The following is an 18,607-nucleotide window of genomic DNA, read 5'->3' as shown; positions in this document are numbered from 1 at the left end:
CTACTTAAGCCTGTTTTTTTTAAAAAGAGGTTCTCAGTTTGAAACATCCTTAGAAATTTTCCATCAACTAAAACTGTGGTTCGGGAGGTCAGGAGGTCACAACCGTAGCCGCTGTGTTGGTATTCAAACAAAAACTGTGGCACATGTATGGACTGGTCGCAAAAGGAGTACACCAACAGCAAATGCATTCAGTAGAAAATGTGTTTCTGAAATTGTGGGAAAGTACCGGAATGCCATTAAAAGGATCTGATTCTGAGAGAAAAGCAGGACGTTGTTTGGTCAGAACATGAGGTGGTTTTGCCACCCTTTGGCAAATTCAAGAACTACAGGCAAATATCTGCTGCGCAGAACATGAATGAGATGCACATCAATTTTATTTTGCAGGTTGCATTTGAGAATTGTAAGGAATGCGGTGCCATTTAAGCAAGACCCATAACCTGAAAAAACAAATAGATAAAATAATGAGTCACGCTTTATAAGATTATAGTCGCCAAACAAAAGCACAGAGGCATCAAGAGACTCACTGAAAACATCCAGTCTTCAAAGGAAGAGACTCTGGTGAAGACCGTGGGTTTGAACACTTGGTTGCACATACCAGATGGGCCGTAACTGACAACACCGTGGACTCTCCAGGCTCCATCAGTAAAGCAGTTCAGAGGACCTCCAGAGTCGCCCTGGGACAGATAACAATAAGAACATAGCGTGCAATGACTGTGAGAATGTCTTAACACAGTATTGTTGTTAACAATATGATAGTTGCAGCATGAGGCGAAACCTCCTCTACCTGGCAGCCTGCTATGATCCCATCCCCTCCGGCACACACCATGGTTTCTAGAGCAATGCTGCCCCACCACTCGGGCTGGGAGCAGACCGAGTGCTCCACCACATTGATGGGAGCCACCTGTAGGATGGCAGGGCTACCTCCATCTGATTCAGTGGAGAAAGAATGCAGGAACCTTTTTATTACATCCACATATAGGGTGTGTATATGTGTACATTTAGCACCCAGGTGTACTCACAGTCTACTAATCCCCAGCCGGTGATGTAACAGGTGAAGCCATGAGGCAGTGTCTGGTCCGGGTAGGGGAGATTAGCTATAGCCACGTAACTACTGTCATAGATGGGACCAGCGAGTCTCAAGAGAGCAATGTCATTTCTAAGAAAAAATAACCAAAGATAGAGTTGTATAATTTTAATAGTTGCTTGTTTGCTGAGGTTAACATTTCATATTTAAATGAGGCTTAATTGAGAGAGGTGATCTGACATGCTGCCACTTACCCATAACGAAGATCACCATTCCAGCCAGGGTGGACTGTAATTTTTTCCACATGGATGAACTGCTCACTGCCTTCTAACTTATACAGGTCATACTCACCCACCACTACACGGTACTGACTAGCATCTGGGCTGAGAAGGACATGGAAAAAACATAAGTACAGTGCTTACTTACACTCTTTTGTTCAGCCCAGGAGACACCAAGATCGACTTTAAAATATTACAAAATGCACAAAGGAAATGGTGTCATTAAGAATAATCATGGTCAGAGCCCAAACCTGAGGATGCAGTGAGCTGCAGTCATGATGTGGAAGCTATCAACAACAGATCCTCCGCACATGTGGTAGAATGAGCCATCATAGAATTGATCATACTGCACAGAAACCTGTGAAATATTAAAGATATATGAAAATATGGTGGAGATGGAGTTTTTTTTCTAAATCTAGTATTTTAAAACTACAGTACAAAACCTATTTGCATCAAAAGATAGAAAAATAAAAATATCATTAGTGTTCAGAGGATTTACCTGCCATTTCCATGTGTTTGGTTGAGCATTATTGCCGCCTATCACCCTCTCATTGTCAACTTTGTAGTTGAGAGGTTCTTTGGCACAAATCAGCCCTTCAGCACACACATGGACAGATGTGGTAATATAGTTTTAACGTTCAGAAAATATAGGCACAGAAAATTATTTAAGTCAGGTGGGCTTACCAATACAGGACAGAAGAAGCACAAGCCGCATCATGTTGGAGCACTGATGACAAGCTGCAGTTTGCTTTTATACCCATTTGAGATTGGGAAACCGGGCAGATGTTAAGTTACCAGCCAGTATCAATAGTCCATGTGGATCAATTCACATTAAATGTACTGCTATGAAAAGCTGAAAGTTTGAGAAGTGTGAGACTTTGTGTGGCAATCCACCACTGTGTGAAACTCTTACAAATACAGACTTATGTACATTTGCATTTCATTCAACTCAGAAAACTTTAAGGACAAGAGAACTTTATTAATTTATTTATTTATTTATTTATTTTATCATGGTGGGAAAAGAACAGGTGCTGTCTAGTGATGGCAGAGTCGACCAAACCATCTGTGAAAGGTGTGCATTCAAGACAAATATTACAGCAGATAAAAGTCTGAAATGATCGACGGCCAAGGTAAAGAAGAAAATGTTCCGCTGCCTTCTGTCTGTACACTGTACACTCAACACAAAACAGACAAAAGCAGAATATTCAATGAAAAGTTAAATCATAATTCAATAAAAATACACACGTGTATTCATTATAATAAAAAATGTACAGTATAACTACCGTATACAAAAGTGTATACATGAGTTCTTTTTCTTCTGCTTATCTAATTCTCGGTCATAGGGGAATTAGAGCCTATCCCACTTGTTATGGAGCAAAAGGCACAGTACACCCTAAATGGGTCAGTCTATCACAGAGATACAGACGTCCATTAACAGTCACATTCACATCTATGGATCTAACACATTCACACATGTATTTGGACTATGAAGCCAGAGTGCCCACAAGCATGCAACCTCACATGACCTTCTTGCTGTGAGATAACAATGTTGACCATCACGATGTTTTTATTTAAAGATAGAATAAATATATAAATGGCTTCTCCATCTTCAAAGGAAAGATGCCATACAAAGTTAATTGCATCGTTCATGAGGTTCACTGTAAAAATGTTTTTTTCTTTGTTTTAGACTTAAATAAAATACTCTCTCTCTCTCTCTCTCTCTCTCTCTCTCTCTCTCTCTCTCTCTCACACACACACACACACACACACACACACGTGTGTGTGTGTGTGTGTGTATTGAAGCTCCCAGGACCCGAACTTGAAGGACAGACGAGGGGCGAGAGGAATATGAATAAGAATAGTATTTCGTTTTCATAAATGTTGTCATCTTTAATTACTTTTCCCACAGACATGCGCAGTAAGGCAACAAACTGTCAAATCTATGTAATATTTATTTATTTATATATTCGGTAATTTATTGTTTTTTTTTTTTATTGCCTAAAATATCTAAATACTTAACAGGAAGTGGCATTTTTTTATGAATGAGCATGGCGTTATGTTTTGCTAAGCAACCGCGTAGAACACCCTGTAAAGGACGGCTAATCGAACTCAGCTTGTTTGCTGCTGATATGAAAATCGGGAAGAAGAAACTCGATTTTTCTGTCATCATTATTTATAAGCTTTGTCTGGCTCTCCAGCGCCTGCTGTCAACCTATCTCAGCTGCTGGCTAGCTAGCTTGTATGCGGAGTGTATGTACCAGTAATGACTCCTGAAATAAGTCTGCTTTAGTGACATTTAGTCAGAACTAGTAAAACGTAACTGCTGAAGGCAATGGGGCTACCGCAGAGCTCGTTACTGTCGGACGGAGGAGCTAATTGTGGATATCATGTCCACGGGGTACGTTAGAAAGTAGTGCAAGGTTACACGTCACGCGGTTTGTTAGTCCCTATAGCTCACTTTTCATACATTTTTTGCTTAGTGACTTGTTAACTGTGCTTTGAACCATAATTGCTGCTTTATCTATCTACGCAGAGCCTGACTGTAATTGACAGGTTATCGTGTAACTGTAGTTACTCGTGAGCTCAGCTTGAATGGTGTCCGCCCATGATGATGTTGAAGATGAGGTGGCATTTGGCACACTTCCAACCCGCGTGCCTTTGTTGGGAAATGGAATAGTTTAACAGTCACTATAGAAACTTTCTTTAGTTATGGCACGTTTCAAAGTTGCATATAACATATTAACCGCGCGAGAAAGCGGGTACCTCGTCTCATTGAGAAGTCCCAAATTTTGGACACTGCAATATCTTAGGTTGACACACGGGGGGCGATAATATCACTGTGCTGTTTGTCAGTCAAACCAAATGTCAAGTTTTCTGTTCTGTGTTTTAAATTATTATTAATATTTTTAATTATTTAAGTAATTTTCTTTTATTCTCAGGTTCAAGAGGACTCTCCTGCTCTGAAGGCTGGTCTGGAGCCTTTCTTTGACTTCATTCTCTCTATAGGAAATGCCCGACTTGTGAGTAGACTCCTGTGTCACTACACTCCTGGTTAAAATGAGTAACTAGGTGTCAAATATTGACTTCTTCTATCTTTATGACATTTCAGGTATGAATTGTAATTGAAAATGACGAGTTGAGGACAAAATGAAAATGCCAAAAAAGCCCTGCAACGTAGCTGTGAATGTGGCATATATTCAATTGTATTTGAAAGTATGCTAAAAACTAAAACATTTTTAAATTCTAAACTTATTTTAAAAGGCGTTATGAAGCTGAATAACATATTTATAGATCTCAATCAACTTAATAGGACAAAAGCAAGTTGTAGTCTGTTTTGAAACCATCTTCAAGACCCATTTTTCTGTATATAAAGCAAAGTACTCGGCAGGTAGGACACAGCAGGCAAACACCGATTTCCATAATTTTGAGGTACTGCCTTTATGAGATAATCCAGTGTTTTTCAGTGCTTTATTAATAACCTCATTTGGAAGAGTGGCAGTAATTACATTTCATGTTCTTTTTCATGAAAGAAAACGCATCTGCACAGTTGCAGCTGGAGTAGCCCTTTTTCTGAATTTCTACGAACATTATTGCTAAGGATTGTCTTATTGCATTGGAGTCACACTGGGTTAAATATGTACACTTGGGTTTTAAGGGGTATTTATTATTTTCTTCTTTTTTTTGGGTTGTATGGAAGCCCCAAACGCAATTTCATTGTTCTTGACAATGACAATAAATAAATAAATACTAAATACTAAATACTTTTCCTTTTGTTTCTCCAGAATAAGGAAAACGACCTGCTGAAGGATCTTCTGAAGGCAAATGTGGAAAAAGCAGTCAAACTTGAAGTGTATAACTCCAAAACCCAGCGTGTGAGGGAGCTGGAGGTGACACCCAGTAACATGTGGGGCGGTCAGGGTTTGCTGGGGGCTAGTGTCCGCTTCTGCAGCTTTGAAGGAGCCAATGAGAATGTGTGGCATGTCTTGGTAAGTTAAATCTACCTGTCTTCGCTCAGGTTTCACCCTTTGCTGGTTACTGTAGGTTAAAGGCCTTTGCACACCGAATGTATGCGGAAAAATGGCTAAAATTCTGATTTTAGCCATTTTTTCTAAAAAAAAAAGCCTGTTTTGGATCCAAACCTGCCGTATAACAGATAAACACAACAAAAGTCTTGCTTTGTGTGAAAAAATGAAGTTGAAAGAAATGATGAGATGATTCTGATGTTTCTAAACAAGAAAAAGAAGAAAGTGAGAATCCGGGTTCATCCAATTCTCAGGCGAGGACAGCAGCAGGGAAAATTTCTTGGTTTGATCCAGGAGTTGAAGCTGTATCTCGACTGCTTTCTCTTTTTGGCAAAATTGCAACCACATCTGAGGACGTACAGAAATAATTTTAGAGAGCTGATTTAGCCGGAGCAGTGTCTGGCTGTCTGTCTGAGGTAAAATAGTATTATTTTTACTATTTCCATATCATTGCACATTCAGTACTGGTGCATACGCTGAGCAATGAGCACACTTGTTGCCAAATGTAGTGGTCTGATTGGTCAGATCTGTTTATTCCTATGTGGAAAAATATGAAAAATCGAGCTTGATCTGAACTATAAAAAAAATAAATCCTGCAAATTTGAATTGAACAGTTGCCTTAAGAATAAGTGAGTCTGAAAAATCATTGCATTCTGTGTTCAAAGGCCTTAAAATCGCAAATGTTAATAATTTTGGTAGATTTTAGAATTTTTAAAAAAACTTTTAGGAAGTGGAACCAAATTCTCCCGCCGCTCTCGCAGGCCTGGATGCATACAATGACTTCATAGTTGGAGCTGACCAAGTGTTACAAGATGTAAGATTTCTTGTCTTTTGACTTTTATTCCAAATAAGAAATAATTGTTTTAACTAGCAGACATTATTAAAAGAAATAACAAAAACGTTATTTTTGTGTGAAACGTCTGCAGTCCGAGGATTTCTTTTCTTTGATTGAAGCCAACGAGGGGAAACCTTTGAAGCTTTTGGTGTACAACACTAAGACGGATCAGTGCCGAGAGGTAGTGGTGACTCCTAACGGAGCGTGGGGAGGCGAGGGAAGGTTGGCATTGATTTTTTTTTTTTTATCTTTATTTAAATCAAAGCATGTAGATAAATATTGCCATGTCAACACCCGTGGGTTTTTTTCCCTATTTTTTAGCTTAGGCTGTGGGATCGGCTATGGATACTTGCACAGAATTCCAACTCGTCCAGTTCAGCCTAACGCCCAGAATAAAAATGTTCTTCAACCAGTGCTCACTGGCAGCAGTGAAGAGGTAGCTGCAACTGAGCACACTGAGGTGAAGGTTGTTGTATCTTATTCTTGCTTATTTATTAAGCTGTGCAGGATGTAATGGCATCTATTGGTAGCAAGGGATCATGTTGAGAAGTACAAAAAGAATAATCTTTTTTATGGCTTAAAATGAGACCTACATATCTACTACAGGAGGGATCCACCTTCTACACTAGCTCAGTTTTTTTTCAGTCGGGGGTGACGACCTAGTATTCACTTACATTTTTAGAAGCGGAAGGTGAGGCCAGGTGTATTGACTTTGTTGTAATCTGCAACCTCACCACTAGATGCCACTGTATCCCACAAACTGCTCCTTTAACTGTAACTTGCTAGAGGTATTTGTGACCTCCAGTTTTCTCTCCTTAGGTGCCTTCTACCGATGAATGTAGCCCATCTACCGAAGCAGCATTGAATCAAAATGAGAAAAGCATGCAAGATCAGTCTTTAATCTCACCCACTCAGCAGCCACCAGACCGAGGTAACAGGATCACTTCAGGACATTGTCATCCATTTGACACATTATGCATTTTCACACGGAATAATGGGCATTTGCTTTGTACTTATTTCAGATGCTTTCACCATACTCGATGCACCGACTTCAGATTTATCAGCCACTGTTTCCACTAACGAGGAAGGCAGCAGCTCCATGTTTGCTAATTATGGAGATGACTCAGGTGATCAGAGTAGCTTGGGTGAGTACTTCATACGTGATTAAATTGTGTGGCTAAATAGAGCAATTACGTGTTTATGATGGCATCCCGATTGAGAAGAAAAATAAGCACGATTAAAACCAGCTATTGTTGATACGCCTCTCAGTTAAGGAGTCATTTAATGCAGTGGTTTTGTATTAGTCTATTTTACTGCAGAATAAAACTACTCCAGCCAAATGTGTTAAGTGTTTTTTCACAGATATACGTTTTACAGCAGGTAAAGTGGTCTATACTGAACACTTCATTAGGTAATGGATTGGACCCCATTTTACCTTGAGAACATTTTTAATTCTTCATGGCAGAGATTCAACAAGGAGATGGAAACATTTGTCAGAGGTTTTGGTCCATATTGAGATGACAGCGTCACACAGTTGTTGCAGAGTTGTGAAGTCCCTTCGACTAAGATCTGGTGACTGGGGAGGCCATTTCAGTAAAATAAACTTATTGTCATGTTCAAGAAGGGAGTTTAAGATGACTGGAATGGCGCGTTATTGTCTCAGAAGCAGCCATCAGAAGGCGGGGTACTGTACTGATACTAACGAGCCCAAAGCGTGCCAAGAAATTTCCCCCACCGTCACAACACCACCACCACCAGCAGCATGAACAAGGCAAAATGGATCCAAGCTTTCATGTTGTTTGCCCCAGATTCTGACCCAACCAGCCGAATGTCACAGCAGAAGTGGAAACTCATCAGACCAGACAATATTTTTCAAAACCTCTATTGTACAGTTTTGATGAGCCTGTGTGAATTGTAGGTTCAGTTTCCCATTCTTAGCTGACAAGAGTGGCCTTCGAAGTTTGACACGTTGTACGTTCACAGATGCTCTTCTGCATACGATGGTTGTAACAAGTTGTTATTTGAGTTGCTGTTGCCTTCCTGTCACCATGAAGCACTTTAAATATTCTCATCTGGCATCAACAAGGCATTTTCAGCCAGAGAAGTGATGCTCACTGGGTATTTTCCCTTTTACAGAGAGTCATTTAAATCACCTTTCTTCTTCATTCTGATGCAGAGCTTGAACTTGAGCATATTGACCATGTCTATGGGTCTACATGCACTGATTTCCATGTGCCATGTGATATCAGTTATCAAGAACTCAGTTAGCATTTTAAACAGTAGGTGCAGGTCAGTCCTTTCCATCAGTGGTCACGGTCTGAAATGCAGCAGTCTGAGCTTTGGTTATGTAATCTATTGAAGTACAAAAGTCATAAAAGGATGCTCAGGAGATTTGATCTTAATTATTGTTAAATATCTCCTTACAGACCAAGGAAGTTGAGCAATTTCCCATGGTTTCACCATCCATAACCTTAACAATATTGTATTATTCTTTCTTTTTTTTTATTATTAGATTATTCATCTTTTGACCAAAGACCTTCATTTCCAGAGAAGCAAGGAGAACCAGACATCCAGGAACCTGAGCAGAAGCTCGGTATAGACCTGACTGCCAGCACTTCTCCTATCAGAGAGACTGCTGAAGACATGGCTGGCCTCAAAATTACCACCGAAAATCCGAGTATCACAACAATCCCCAAGGTACCAGATGCTAACTCTGAGCCCTTAAGCTCAGTTGAGGTTGTGAGCGAAGAGATGTTTGAGCCTGCTGGGCCAGGCAGTTAGCTGACTTTCATAAAGAATATTCAAGAGCACACCATGTTACAGAAAAGCTGCCGTTAATGATTGTAAGCTGTTATCACTGGGGCTGTTTTTTTTGTTTGTTTTTGTAAAAGAATTGCATTTGCATACCAGTGCCACTGCTGCATGCTAAATTGCACATTTATGTTGACTTGAAATTCTAGGAATGCATACAGTTAATACACATGAATGTATTCTGTAGTTTAGGAGTACTGTATGTTTCAACATCAAACAAGATGAAGCCTTAGTTAAGATGTCATGCTGCTTAAAACCATCCTGGTGTGCACATTAAAAGCCCAAGGTAAAAAAATAATAATTACCCTTACCTTGTTGCTCTTACAATAACCACTGTAACACAGTACACACACTGTAGATTAATGATGTTTGACTTAAGTGTCACACCTGGACTTCTTTTCCCTTTTTTAAAAAAGAGGTTTTAATTAAAGTTTGTTTTTACTTTCTCGTGGTTACTCATACAGAAGGATTTAATCGCAGGCGTTTCCTATTTAAGCCTTTTTGCCTTTAATCTTGGTCAAAATCTTCTGTCTAATGTGAATGAGTGGGCCGTGTGTGACGCAGCTCTCTGATTGTTTTCTGTTTCTTCTCTTTTAATCGATTTTAGTTAGATCATGTCTCTGATTTGTATGGAAGAATTAAAAATATACAGCTATTTATAAATATATGTTCAAGATGAACCTCCATGAGTCTGTTTTGGTTTCTGTTCTTTCTTTTTTTGGGCGGGTAGGTCCATGCTGTTGTTAAATCAAAATGTCATTAGACATATTTCCTGTGTCTAATATGAGTCATGTCCACCCAGCGGAGTTCATATTTTGAGGCAGCAGATGTCAGCAAACACCTCACGATACTTCTCCACTGAGCTGGCGCCAGTTTATCTCCCCTTGCAGCTCCTAAAATTCTGTCCAATCAGATTGCACATTTTCATATATTCAATGAGTCATAAGATGTTTCTGAACTTTTATTTTAATAAATCACATCTCATTCTTAAAATTATGCAGGAATTATTTATATTTGTTGTTTGATCCGGCTGCTTTCCTCTTCCTATTGACTTTGGATAATCCAGTCTTGCCATGAACAAATACTTGGTCAGTTTCAGGAACCTATTTAGCTGGAAAAGAAATAGTTTGAGGTTTCAGATATTAAACAATAGAAATTTACTGATGGGAACTTGAATGGTTATGTAGTCCATTATTTACATTTCTTTAAACTGATCCTATATCCAGCAATCTGTGTGTGATCATACGTGGGCTCCAGAAGCTATTGATCAGAAAACAAAGCACAATTTATTTTCATCACTTTTTATTGCTAGATCAGGACAACCAAATATTCTTTGGAAGTATGCCAAAAGAAAAAATGTAAATAAATAAGCATTAGGGGGAAGCTACAGTAGCAGACAGGGAATATGCCTCAATTATTTACCAGGGCACTCCAATCCTCCGCTGAAGAGGGGGATGGGCATGAAGGGAAAGAAAAGACTGTGCGTGGGGGGAAGAAAGACGAGAAGGAGATGGATTTGTCTTTTTTTTTTTTTTCTCCCCAGAATGAGAGCTGGAATGGCGTTCCTAAGGAAGCTTTCCTCTGGCACACCTGTGAATCTGTTGTATTTCTTATATAAATAGGAATTAACTTGGTGGCTTTGGGTCCACTCGCTGTTGGAGATTTAATAGCAGCAATGTGGACATCTCCCAGAAATGTCAGGCTTGTCAAATCAGCACGTTTTAAGTGCAGGGTTGGATGGTGTTTGCGGGTGTCCATTGTAAGTCTCACTCAGGAGGGGGAGATATGCTATTTCTTCTCTTCTATGTGAGGTTAGATGAAGCAGCCCAAGGCAAAAGCTAGCAGCTGCATGCCAGGAGGAGTGTAAGGAGGTGCCACCTCTGGAGGAACATGCCTTGCCTTCCTTTTTTCCTTTTTTTTTTTTTTTTTTCTCTCTGAGACTGTTTCAAAGGACGCTGTGACGCAGCTGAACCCACACGTCAGCTTAACTTTATCTCAACCCCTAAGAGGCTCGGCTCACAGGCACCAGCATAGTGCCCGTTGCCTCAGCCTATCGTTGCAGCATGACAAATTGTGAAACAGAATAACTACAGGGAAGGATGGATGGAAGGAAAGGATGAAAAAGGTATAAATACAAGGGGGAAGAGAGTGAACATACAATTGGTGCATGCACGTTAGTCACACGTCTCCACATAATGCTGTTCCTGTGGCTCGGTTAATGTGCGGCGCTGTCACATGAAGTAGGTCAGATTTGGATGTGTGGATGTTCAAGGGATATAAAATAAAGTGTTATAGTGACTTCTTAATGTAAAAAATAAAGATTAAATACTAAAAACTGCTGCTTTTCTGTTCACGTGTGGTCACAAATCCACACCACGAACACGCTCGTCAACTTCTATTTTCTGCTTTCAGCACCTTCCCACCCTAATCACAAATATTTTGTCGGGATGGAGACTATATTTGGAAGTGCTGCGAGGTGTATTTGCATACATGCATCACGCGGTGTTCTTCACAGTGTGTTCTCTCAGAGCCTGGGAATAATCCTGGAAAGTGCCTGTGTGTCAGACCACCAATGTACAGGCTGTAATTACATTCATTCATGCAAGGGGACTGTCACTCTGAGGGGTTTGAATTCATTAGGAAGTTGTTTCCACCTCTTGCCGTCATTATCAACTGGCTTTATGCTTCTAATTGAGCAGGAGATTAGAATTGCTTCCAGTAAACATTACCGTAGATTTGCTTGTAAATTGTTGTTCCACACATACTTTAGCCCTTTGGACTGAAAGCAATCTTCTATAAACAAGTGGGTTATATTTCTTTAGTCTGCACTGTGTATATACCAGTCTTTGATGTGTACTGTAGAAAACTGACTAAGAGGCAATACTTTTTGGGGAGAAGTGGAAAGTAGTTTGGTTAAATCAAGGTACAATAACTACATGCAGAAGAAAATCCAGTATACTGCCCCAGTTAGGTGTCATGTCACACCAAATCTCCTTTAATGCACTTTGGAATTGATTTTTCAAATCCCTGGAATTTTACTAGAAGGGTTAAACACCTTTCTTCTACACAATCCCCTCATTATATGCTGGTGATGGAAAATGCCATCTATCACATTGGTCCAAACTCTCTTAAAGGTGTTTAATTGCGGGGCTACAAAAGCCGTACCATATTAGCCGCACCATTTGCATTCTGATCGAACCATTCAGTCAACCCATTGAAGAGACCACTCCCCTCAGGGCAGAAATGCTTCATCACTGGGTAACAACTTCAAACTGATTCACAGTGGCTCTTTCCTTCAAGGAAACAAGACATCCATATACGCTAAACTGCACGTGAGCTTGAATTCTTCCCTTTAAAACTGCTGATCGTCCCACGATATGTTCCCATCCCTTTTCTCTCTGTTATTGTAGGGTGACTTCAGGTGACTGTTGCTATGATTTGGCTCTGTATAAACAAAAGGGAATTGGACTTAACTGAATCCTAAGGCATTATCTGCTGCCACTGGTATCTCAGAGATGCACATGAGGCGATGTAGAGGAGCCCTCGTTCTTATTGGAAAGGGAGAAAGACTGTTTGTTGGTGGTTGTTGGAGAAAGTCACAGGTTTTTCGGTCAGGTACCAGTGATATGTGCCCTGTTTGTTTTCACTTGTATTCCACTTTCACTCGCTAATTAGATGTAGGCACTATTTAGATAAGCCTGGGCAATGAAAACTACAAGATTGGTTTAGGAACACAATATTATCTGGCCTATAGAAAAATAACATTTACCCAGTTTTAAAAATTATTTATATCAATTTTTGTAAATACTTTTTAAAATGTATTTTTTTATTATATATTTTATTTTTGTATATTATTTTTAAATACTTTTTACAGTTTTATTTTTATTATTTTATTGATTTATTTATTTTTAATGATGATGATTATTTTTGTTTTTTTTTAACCCAGGGGGTTTAAATGTGAGGGGGGTTTAGCTGGGAGTGAGAAACCTGTGAGAATTCGTCCTAACACCATTGCCACAGGAAACCACGTGTGGAATAATTTTGAGACACTGGTGGTTTTGACAATCGGCAGCATTTCACACCTTTTGAATGAGACCAGGGTGATTACAAAGAGATGTGTGTGCAAATTTAAAAAAAGCTGCCATATTGCACCAAAAGTCAAAATATTTCACTTGTGATATTTTCCCAGTTTATGTGCACTAGATTTAGCTCAACATGAGTCTTTGCTGCTCTGAAACACAAGCAAAGGAAAGTAGGACAAAAGCAACTGACTTATTGTTGCATATTACAGCATATAATGCTAGTGAAAATGAAAACAGTGAGTGTTAGAGAGAAAAATCATGTCAGCAATAAGAAACCCTAACATCCCTTATGTATGACTCATAACATCCCCTATGTTTTTGGTTTTAAGAACTTTTGTGGAATTTTACCACCAGCCCCGTACTTCTACCTTGTTTCTGAGAAATGACAGTTATTGGTCACATGAACACAGGAAGTTGTTAGTCAGAAAAAAATAAAATAGCTGTTTAAAGAATTGTCAGTTTCACTGTTTTTCTGCTGAATTCCACAGACATGCTCACAGCTCTGTGTGGCTGCACGAAGCTCAAATCAAAAGTGCAGGTGTAATAGTACGGTCGCCATCTTCATTCAGTGCATTAGAGTGCTAACCATTCCTGCAAAATGAAAGCAAATTTTAAAAATGAGCTTAGAAATGATTATAATATTATAGCCAAGAAGCACTACGAGAGCACAAACCTCCAAGACAGTTCACTGTAAAACTCTGTATATGTTAATTTTTCATTCATTTTCTTCTTTGTTATTGTAACACGTAGTTTTTAGAAGTTCGAGGTGGTGATAGTGCAGTAAAAACAAGCAAAAATGCAGGTTTGTGTAATTTTCCCTGTTGAAACCAGTTTTTAACATGCTCGACATAATTATTATTATTTATACACATGGATATGCTACGTGTGTAGCATTCCTTTCATTGTTTAGTACAGTTCATTTAAATGCTTAATTAAAAAAAAAAAAACTTTTTGAAAAAGTTTGTTTTGTTTTCCCAAAAAAAAGCTTATTCAGAAACATACATGTTATAACCTGTTACTGTAATTCACACCACAAAATGGATAATAGGCATGTATTTGTGAATAACAATAAGCTTTTTACATAATAATTTTATACCACAGTATATTTTTAAGTAACTAGGCAAACAATGACAAGAAGAGTGGACACACAAGACAATATAGATGACAATAACAGAAACACATCAATTATATTGCACAAACCCTAGTATTGCACATGCCCTGACTGTCCTGAAATTGCACTGACCCATTATACTAATAGTTGTTTCCCTTTTTTTAATACACTAACTCTTTTTCACCTTCAATATAAAGCATGATTATTAAATATGATCACATGTTTGTGTGCCCCTCAGCCACCCTTTTAAGTGACTCTTAAAGATGGGGAGACTTGTACTTTCCCTCATTGACAGTAGAAGACTATTCCAGAAGCTCACTCCCTGATATGACAGAGCATTCTGTGAAAAGGTGGTCTGTCTAAATGCCAATTCACAATCACCTCTAACAGTGGCCCGGCAACACTGCTAGACTTTTGTTTAACAAAATCACTCATTGGTGGAGGCGCCAGACCATGTATAACTTTGTATATTAGACAGGCAGATTTAAATAATTTGAAATTAGTAAAATTTAGAAACTTGTATTTATCGAAAATATGACAATGGTGATATGAAAAAGGTTTCTTATCTAATATTTTCAATGCTCTTTTGTAGCATACCTCGATTGGCTCAATAGCAGCAAAGCTCTTATAGGACCAACTTGTAATACAATATTCAATATGAGCCAGTAATCGCTGCTGTGTCTGTTAATGATGTGCAGATATGTCTAAAGTTCTGTATAGGAAACATTCTTATTTCCTATTGTAAATTTTTAAGCATAATTTTAAAGATGAATTTTTTTTTTATCAAAGTCTAAAGTAACAGGATACTTAACCTCTCCATATATCATTCCCTACATGCCTTATATGGATTATTTCTATGTAGGACTTTTCCACTTGAAGCACTGCTTTCATTTTTTTTTAATCATCTAATATGCACAGTGATGATGATGAATGCAACTTGGTGTTCAGGATCTTGCCGAAATATCCTTAGGTCCAAGGATATTTGGGCAAAATACTGGCATGGAGCTGGGAGCAGCCAGGGATCGAACCGATCTTCTCCGATTTGTAAATGACCAGCTATACCTCCTCTTTTAAAAAACTTTTTTAACAAACAAAACACTACTAAAAAAACCCTTCTCGGTTAGAGAGGGAATGATAAAATGACATGCAATCATACCACTCCATAGTGATGCCCAGTGAAAAGTTGGGGGCCTTCTGAGTGTTTATCAAAAACCTTCTGGACACCATAAAATTCTGCAGCAGTCCTTTTGGGAGTAAACAGATATTTAATCTTGTACAATTTCCAATGCTTTCCTGATGACAGCAGAACTAGAGATAAGGCAAAAAGGATGCCACAGCCATTAGGAAGATAAGTGAGGATGCCCTGCTTTATTTCCATTCTAATTGCCACTCAGCAGGAGTGAGGAGCTGGCCACACAAGACAGCACATGTTGTTCTTCCGCCAGGATGACCCCGCTGATACCAGGCCTAGACCCATCTGCTAGTGTGCCCGTCTCTGAACCTGGAGAGGAGATGCCACCGTTTTTGTTAGTCCTGCGTAAATATCAAAGACAAGACAATTTTTCAGTGCTTGACTTTTTAAATCACTACCAAATGTCTCCCTCAGGTGCATTAATTAGTTTTTCAACGTACTGAAAGTCCAGCTAATTTGATGTTAAGCCATAAGTCGTTCTCTAGCGGATGCTCATTCCATTTCTTTTTTAAATGCAAATTTTGATTTTTCATTACGTCGTAATGATGTAACGTTCTGGGGGCACATCTTCAAAATTACTGCATCTGTTTTCATCATGCCAGAACATTTATATTTATAAAAATAGAGATTTCAGAGTCTGCAGCTTTTCTTGCTCCCGGTTTTCTCCCTTTCTTGTCTGACTGATCAGGAAGCCCATTTGTTCTGGTGAGCAGCAGATGAGGCAGAGGGATAAAGGTTTAGCTCAGCCTCTCACTCTGAATATGATCAGATGAAGAAACACGCCTTAGCGCGTTCCCTGCTGCTTTCCTGTGCCTGTGACATATTTGCTGTGACATCCCCACCACCACCCAGGCTTAGTTTTGACCCGATGGGGAGATGTCTCTTAGTGTTACGCTCATTTATATAGTTAACTATGACCCCACATGGTAATGCACGCAGAGTTTTGGCCTCCTCAGTCACAGTATATAAACGTGGACATGCACACAGTATAACATACCATTTACAAATGCATGCATAGCCTGAAAAGCTATTTTCCGAGAATTAACCGGAATGTCAGAAACATAGGACAATGTTTTTATCATTCAGAAAATATAATATATCATCATAGTATTGTTAGGTAAGGGTGTGACACAACGGCACAACACAGCCTTTATCTAAGTGGCCTGCAGAGCTACAGACATATTAAAATCTCCTATTTATGTAAAACATAACACCTTCAATAGCATGATTTATCACCCTCTAACGCAAACATCCGTTTTGGCCCTGCTCAGCATGTATGTGTGTGTTCACACATGTAAAAACACCACAGCCTGAGTATGACAGCAGCAGCATTTGTGAAAAACATAAAAGCATCAATCTACCTGATAAAATGGGGTATGGGAAAAATAAGTATGTTCCTGCAGGGAAGAGCTGGCAGTATGATAGAGAGGAATGAAGTGTGTCAGCTTTTCGTCGCAAAATAGAAGCACCATCTTACTACGCCAGGGAGTGGGGGGATTAGAGGGAATGGTGACGCATACAGATTAAAAAATGTGGAAAAATGATTCTGTAGCTCTGTCAGAGGTGTGACGCTGAGTGAGGGCAAGCGAAGAACTGCCTATCTGCCTCTTCAATTCTAAATCTTTCATGTTGGAAAATAAACCAATTTAAATAATTCACTTTGCACATAAAATATGAAACATTCAGCACATTTATTCTGTTAAAAAAGAACATTGCTCGGAATCTGGTAGACATACATTATGTTGAATGTGTCATAAATACACATAAAAAAACCAAAAAAAAAAACCTGTCTTGAGTTCTCTGATCTCTTGGCTCGTTCAGTAGCACAGGATCAAACAGCAGAATATCTGAGAAATCCCTTCAAAGCTTTATGATTATTTTTGGAGTAACTGTTGTTCAGTAATGCTGGGTTTTGCTTGCTGTGGTTCTGTGTGCCACATTATTTTCACAAAACCTGAGTCCACAGATACAGAGGGTGTAATAACATTCATACAGAGCGGGGAGGGGGTGAGAATTGACAGGGGACGTGCAGAGGAGCATTTGAAAACAATGGCAAAAAGTGGAAAATCGTTTGAGGGAGTGTGTGTGTGTGTGTCTGTGTACTAAAGTGAAAATGTGCTGTTATCAGGTTAGGCCAGAGCCACATTCCCCAATAGCAGCTGAGCTGCACAAACACTCGGCACCCCCTTGAGATTCCCTTTTTTGTAATCACTTTGCAGAGCAGGGCGATGCTGCATGTGCTTTTCTCCCGCTCTCTGAAAGCTTTACGTCCATCTTCCTCCTGCGTTTAAATGGTCCGACTTCTCTCAAGAGCTTTTCCATTAAACGTTTGTTCGGGTTACTAATGTAACCATGAATTTCATTTGTTATGCATCTCATTAAGCTGCTGTTAGAAGAGCTATCAGTTGATGACATTAACCATCTGTCATAATAATAGTCTCTATGAATGGGTAGGTTTTGCATTGGCAGATAGCATTATTCAGCTTTCCAGAGTCCATGGGGGACAGGAAGAGGCCCATATACACCAAAGGCTATATTTACCCAGTGAAATGCAAACAGAAATGGCAGTGGGTTCAGGTTGCTGCCTCCACCTGTGACTGCAATTACTGTGGAAGATAGAGATCAGTGCACTCAGGTGACTCAAAAACAGCTGGACAATCACTTATCTGGTTGTGAGTCATCAGGAGCCCAGGCTGTCAACACCAGTCCATCAGCTGGAAGGAACATTGCGTTTATGTTTGTGGCTTCTGGATGCGCATGAATCTGTGTTTGCTTGTGTGCACATATGTGTGGGTGGGATGTTTCGAAAGTGCTGATGGCAAGTTAGCACAATGGTTATCTAGTGTCCTTTGACAATGTGACTGTGGTCTTTTTAGTGTTTTCGCCCTGCCTGGAGATGCATGTGTCTCACAAAAATGAAGATGAAGACACAAAGCTCTGGCAGGAGTGTTACATTGATTTAGAGGTGAATATCTACTTAGTACATTGTGTTCTCTGCGTGCACTTTAGTAGACAGGACTCCATCATATATAGTGAAAAGGTTAATTAATACCTTAGCATTACCTTAATCACTCTTTGTCATCTTAATTAGTCTTTCTGTCTTTAAAAGCCAGGAAACTCAGACAAGCTGATTTAATTATTCAAAATTTATAAAAGAAAGAATGCATGGTTCATGCATAAGTTCAATATTTTGAATTAAGTGGAGCTTCCCAGTGCAAAAACACTGTAACAAGCCCTCTCTATAGCATAGCA

The 18,607-nt window shown here is 39.3% G+C and overlaps 2 protein-coding genes across 5 annotated transcripts; one reads left to right on the top strand and one right to left on the bottom strand.

Annotated features, from left to right (window-relative positions):
* Positions 1-419: 419 nt before the first annotated feature.
* On the bottom strand, positions 420-2,020 carry LOC308385369 (elastase-1-like; the record flags this gene model as incomplete). Its single annotated transcript, XM_080864224.1, has 8 exons — positions 420-437; positions 525-674; positions 785-927; positions 1,020-1,156; positions 1,279-1,407; positions 1,554-1,660; positions 1,802-1,896; positions 1,987-2,020. The coding sequence occupies 8 exons, from the start codon at positions 2,018-2,020 to the stop codon at positions 420-422; spliced, it is 813 nt and encodes a 270-aa protein (XP_080720350.1).
* Positions 2,021-3,485: 1,465 nt separating this feature from the next.
* LOC308386128 (Golgi reassembly-stacking protein 1-like) lies at positions 3,486-9,656 on the top strand. Of its 4 annotated transcripts, none has more exons than XM_080865446.1 (9): positions 3,486-3,700; positions 4,242-4,322; positions 5,085-5,288; positions 6,052-6,138; positions 6,251-6,381; positions 6,481-6,595; positions 6,979-7,090; positions 7,182-7,304; positions 8,672-9,656. In XM_080865446.1, the coding sequence occupies exons 1-9, from the start codon at positions 3,635-3,637 to the stop codon at positions 8,938-8,940; spliced, it is 1,188 nt and encodes a 395-aa protein (XP_080721572.1). In that variant the 5' UTR covers positions 3,486-3,634; the 3' UTR covers positions 8,941-9,656. The 4 variants fall into 4 exon arrangements, with proteins under 4 accessions (XP_080721572.1, XP_080721575.1, XP_080721573.1 ...); XM_080865449.1 differs by having other exon boundaries at positions 6,481-6,619; XM_080865447.1 differs by having other exon boundaries at positions 6,481-6,625; positions 8,708-9,656.
* The last annotated feature ends 8,951 nt before the right edge of the window (positions 9,657-18,607 follow it).

The sequence above is a fragment of the Rhamphochromis sp. 'chilingali' genome, assembly GCF_963969265.1.
Source record: "Rhamphochromis sp. 'chilingali' genome assembly, chromosome: 18".
NCBI lineage: Eukaryota > Metazoa > Chordata > Actinopteri > Cichliformes > Cichlidae > Rhamphochromis > Rhamphochromis sp. 'chilingali'.
This window is presented reverse-complemented; position numbering and strand designations above follow the sequence as displayed.

Bases quoted from the DNA above. Each gene is read 5' to 3' on its own strand.
- LOC308386128 (XM_080865448.1), top strand. From the start codon at position 3,635: ATGGGGCTACCGCAGAGCTCGTTACTGTCGGACGGAGGAGCTAATTGT. The intron at 5,289-6,051 runs GTAAGTTAAATC...AAAAACTTTTAG, and splicing joins AGAATGTGTGGCATGTCTTG to GAAGTGGAACCAAATTCTCC. The intron at 6,626-6,978 runs GTTGTTGTATCT...TTCTCTCCTTAG, and splicing joins CTGAGCACACTGAGGTGAAG to GTGCCTTCTACCGATGAATG.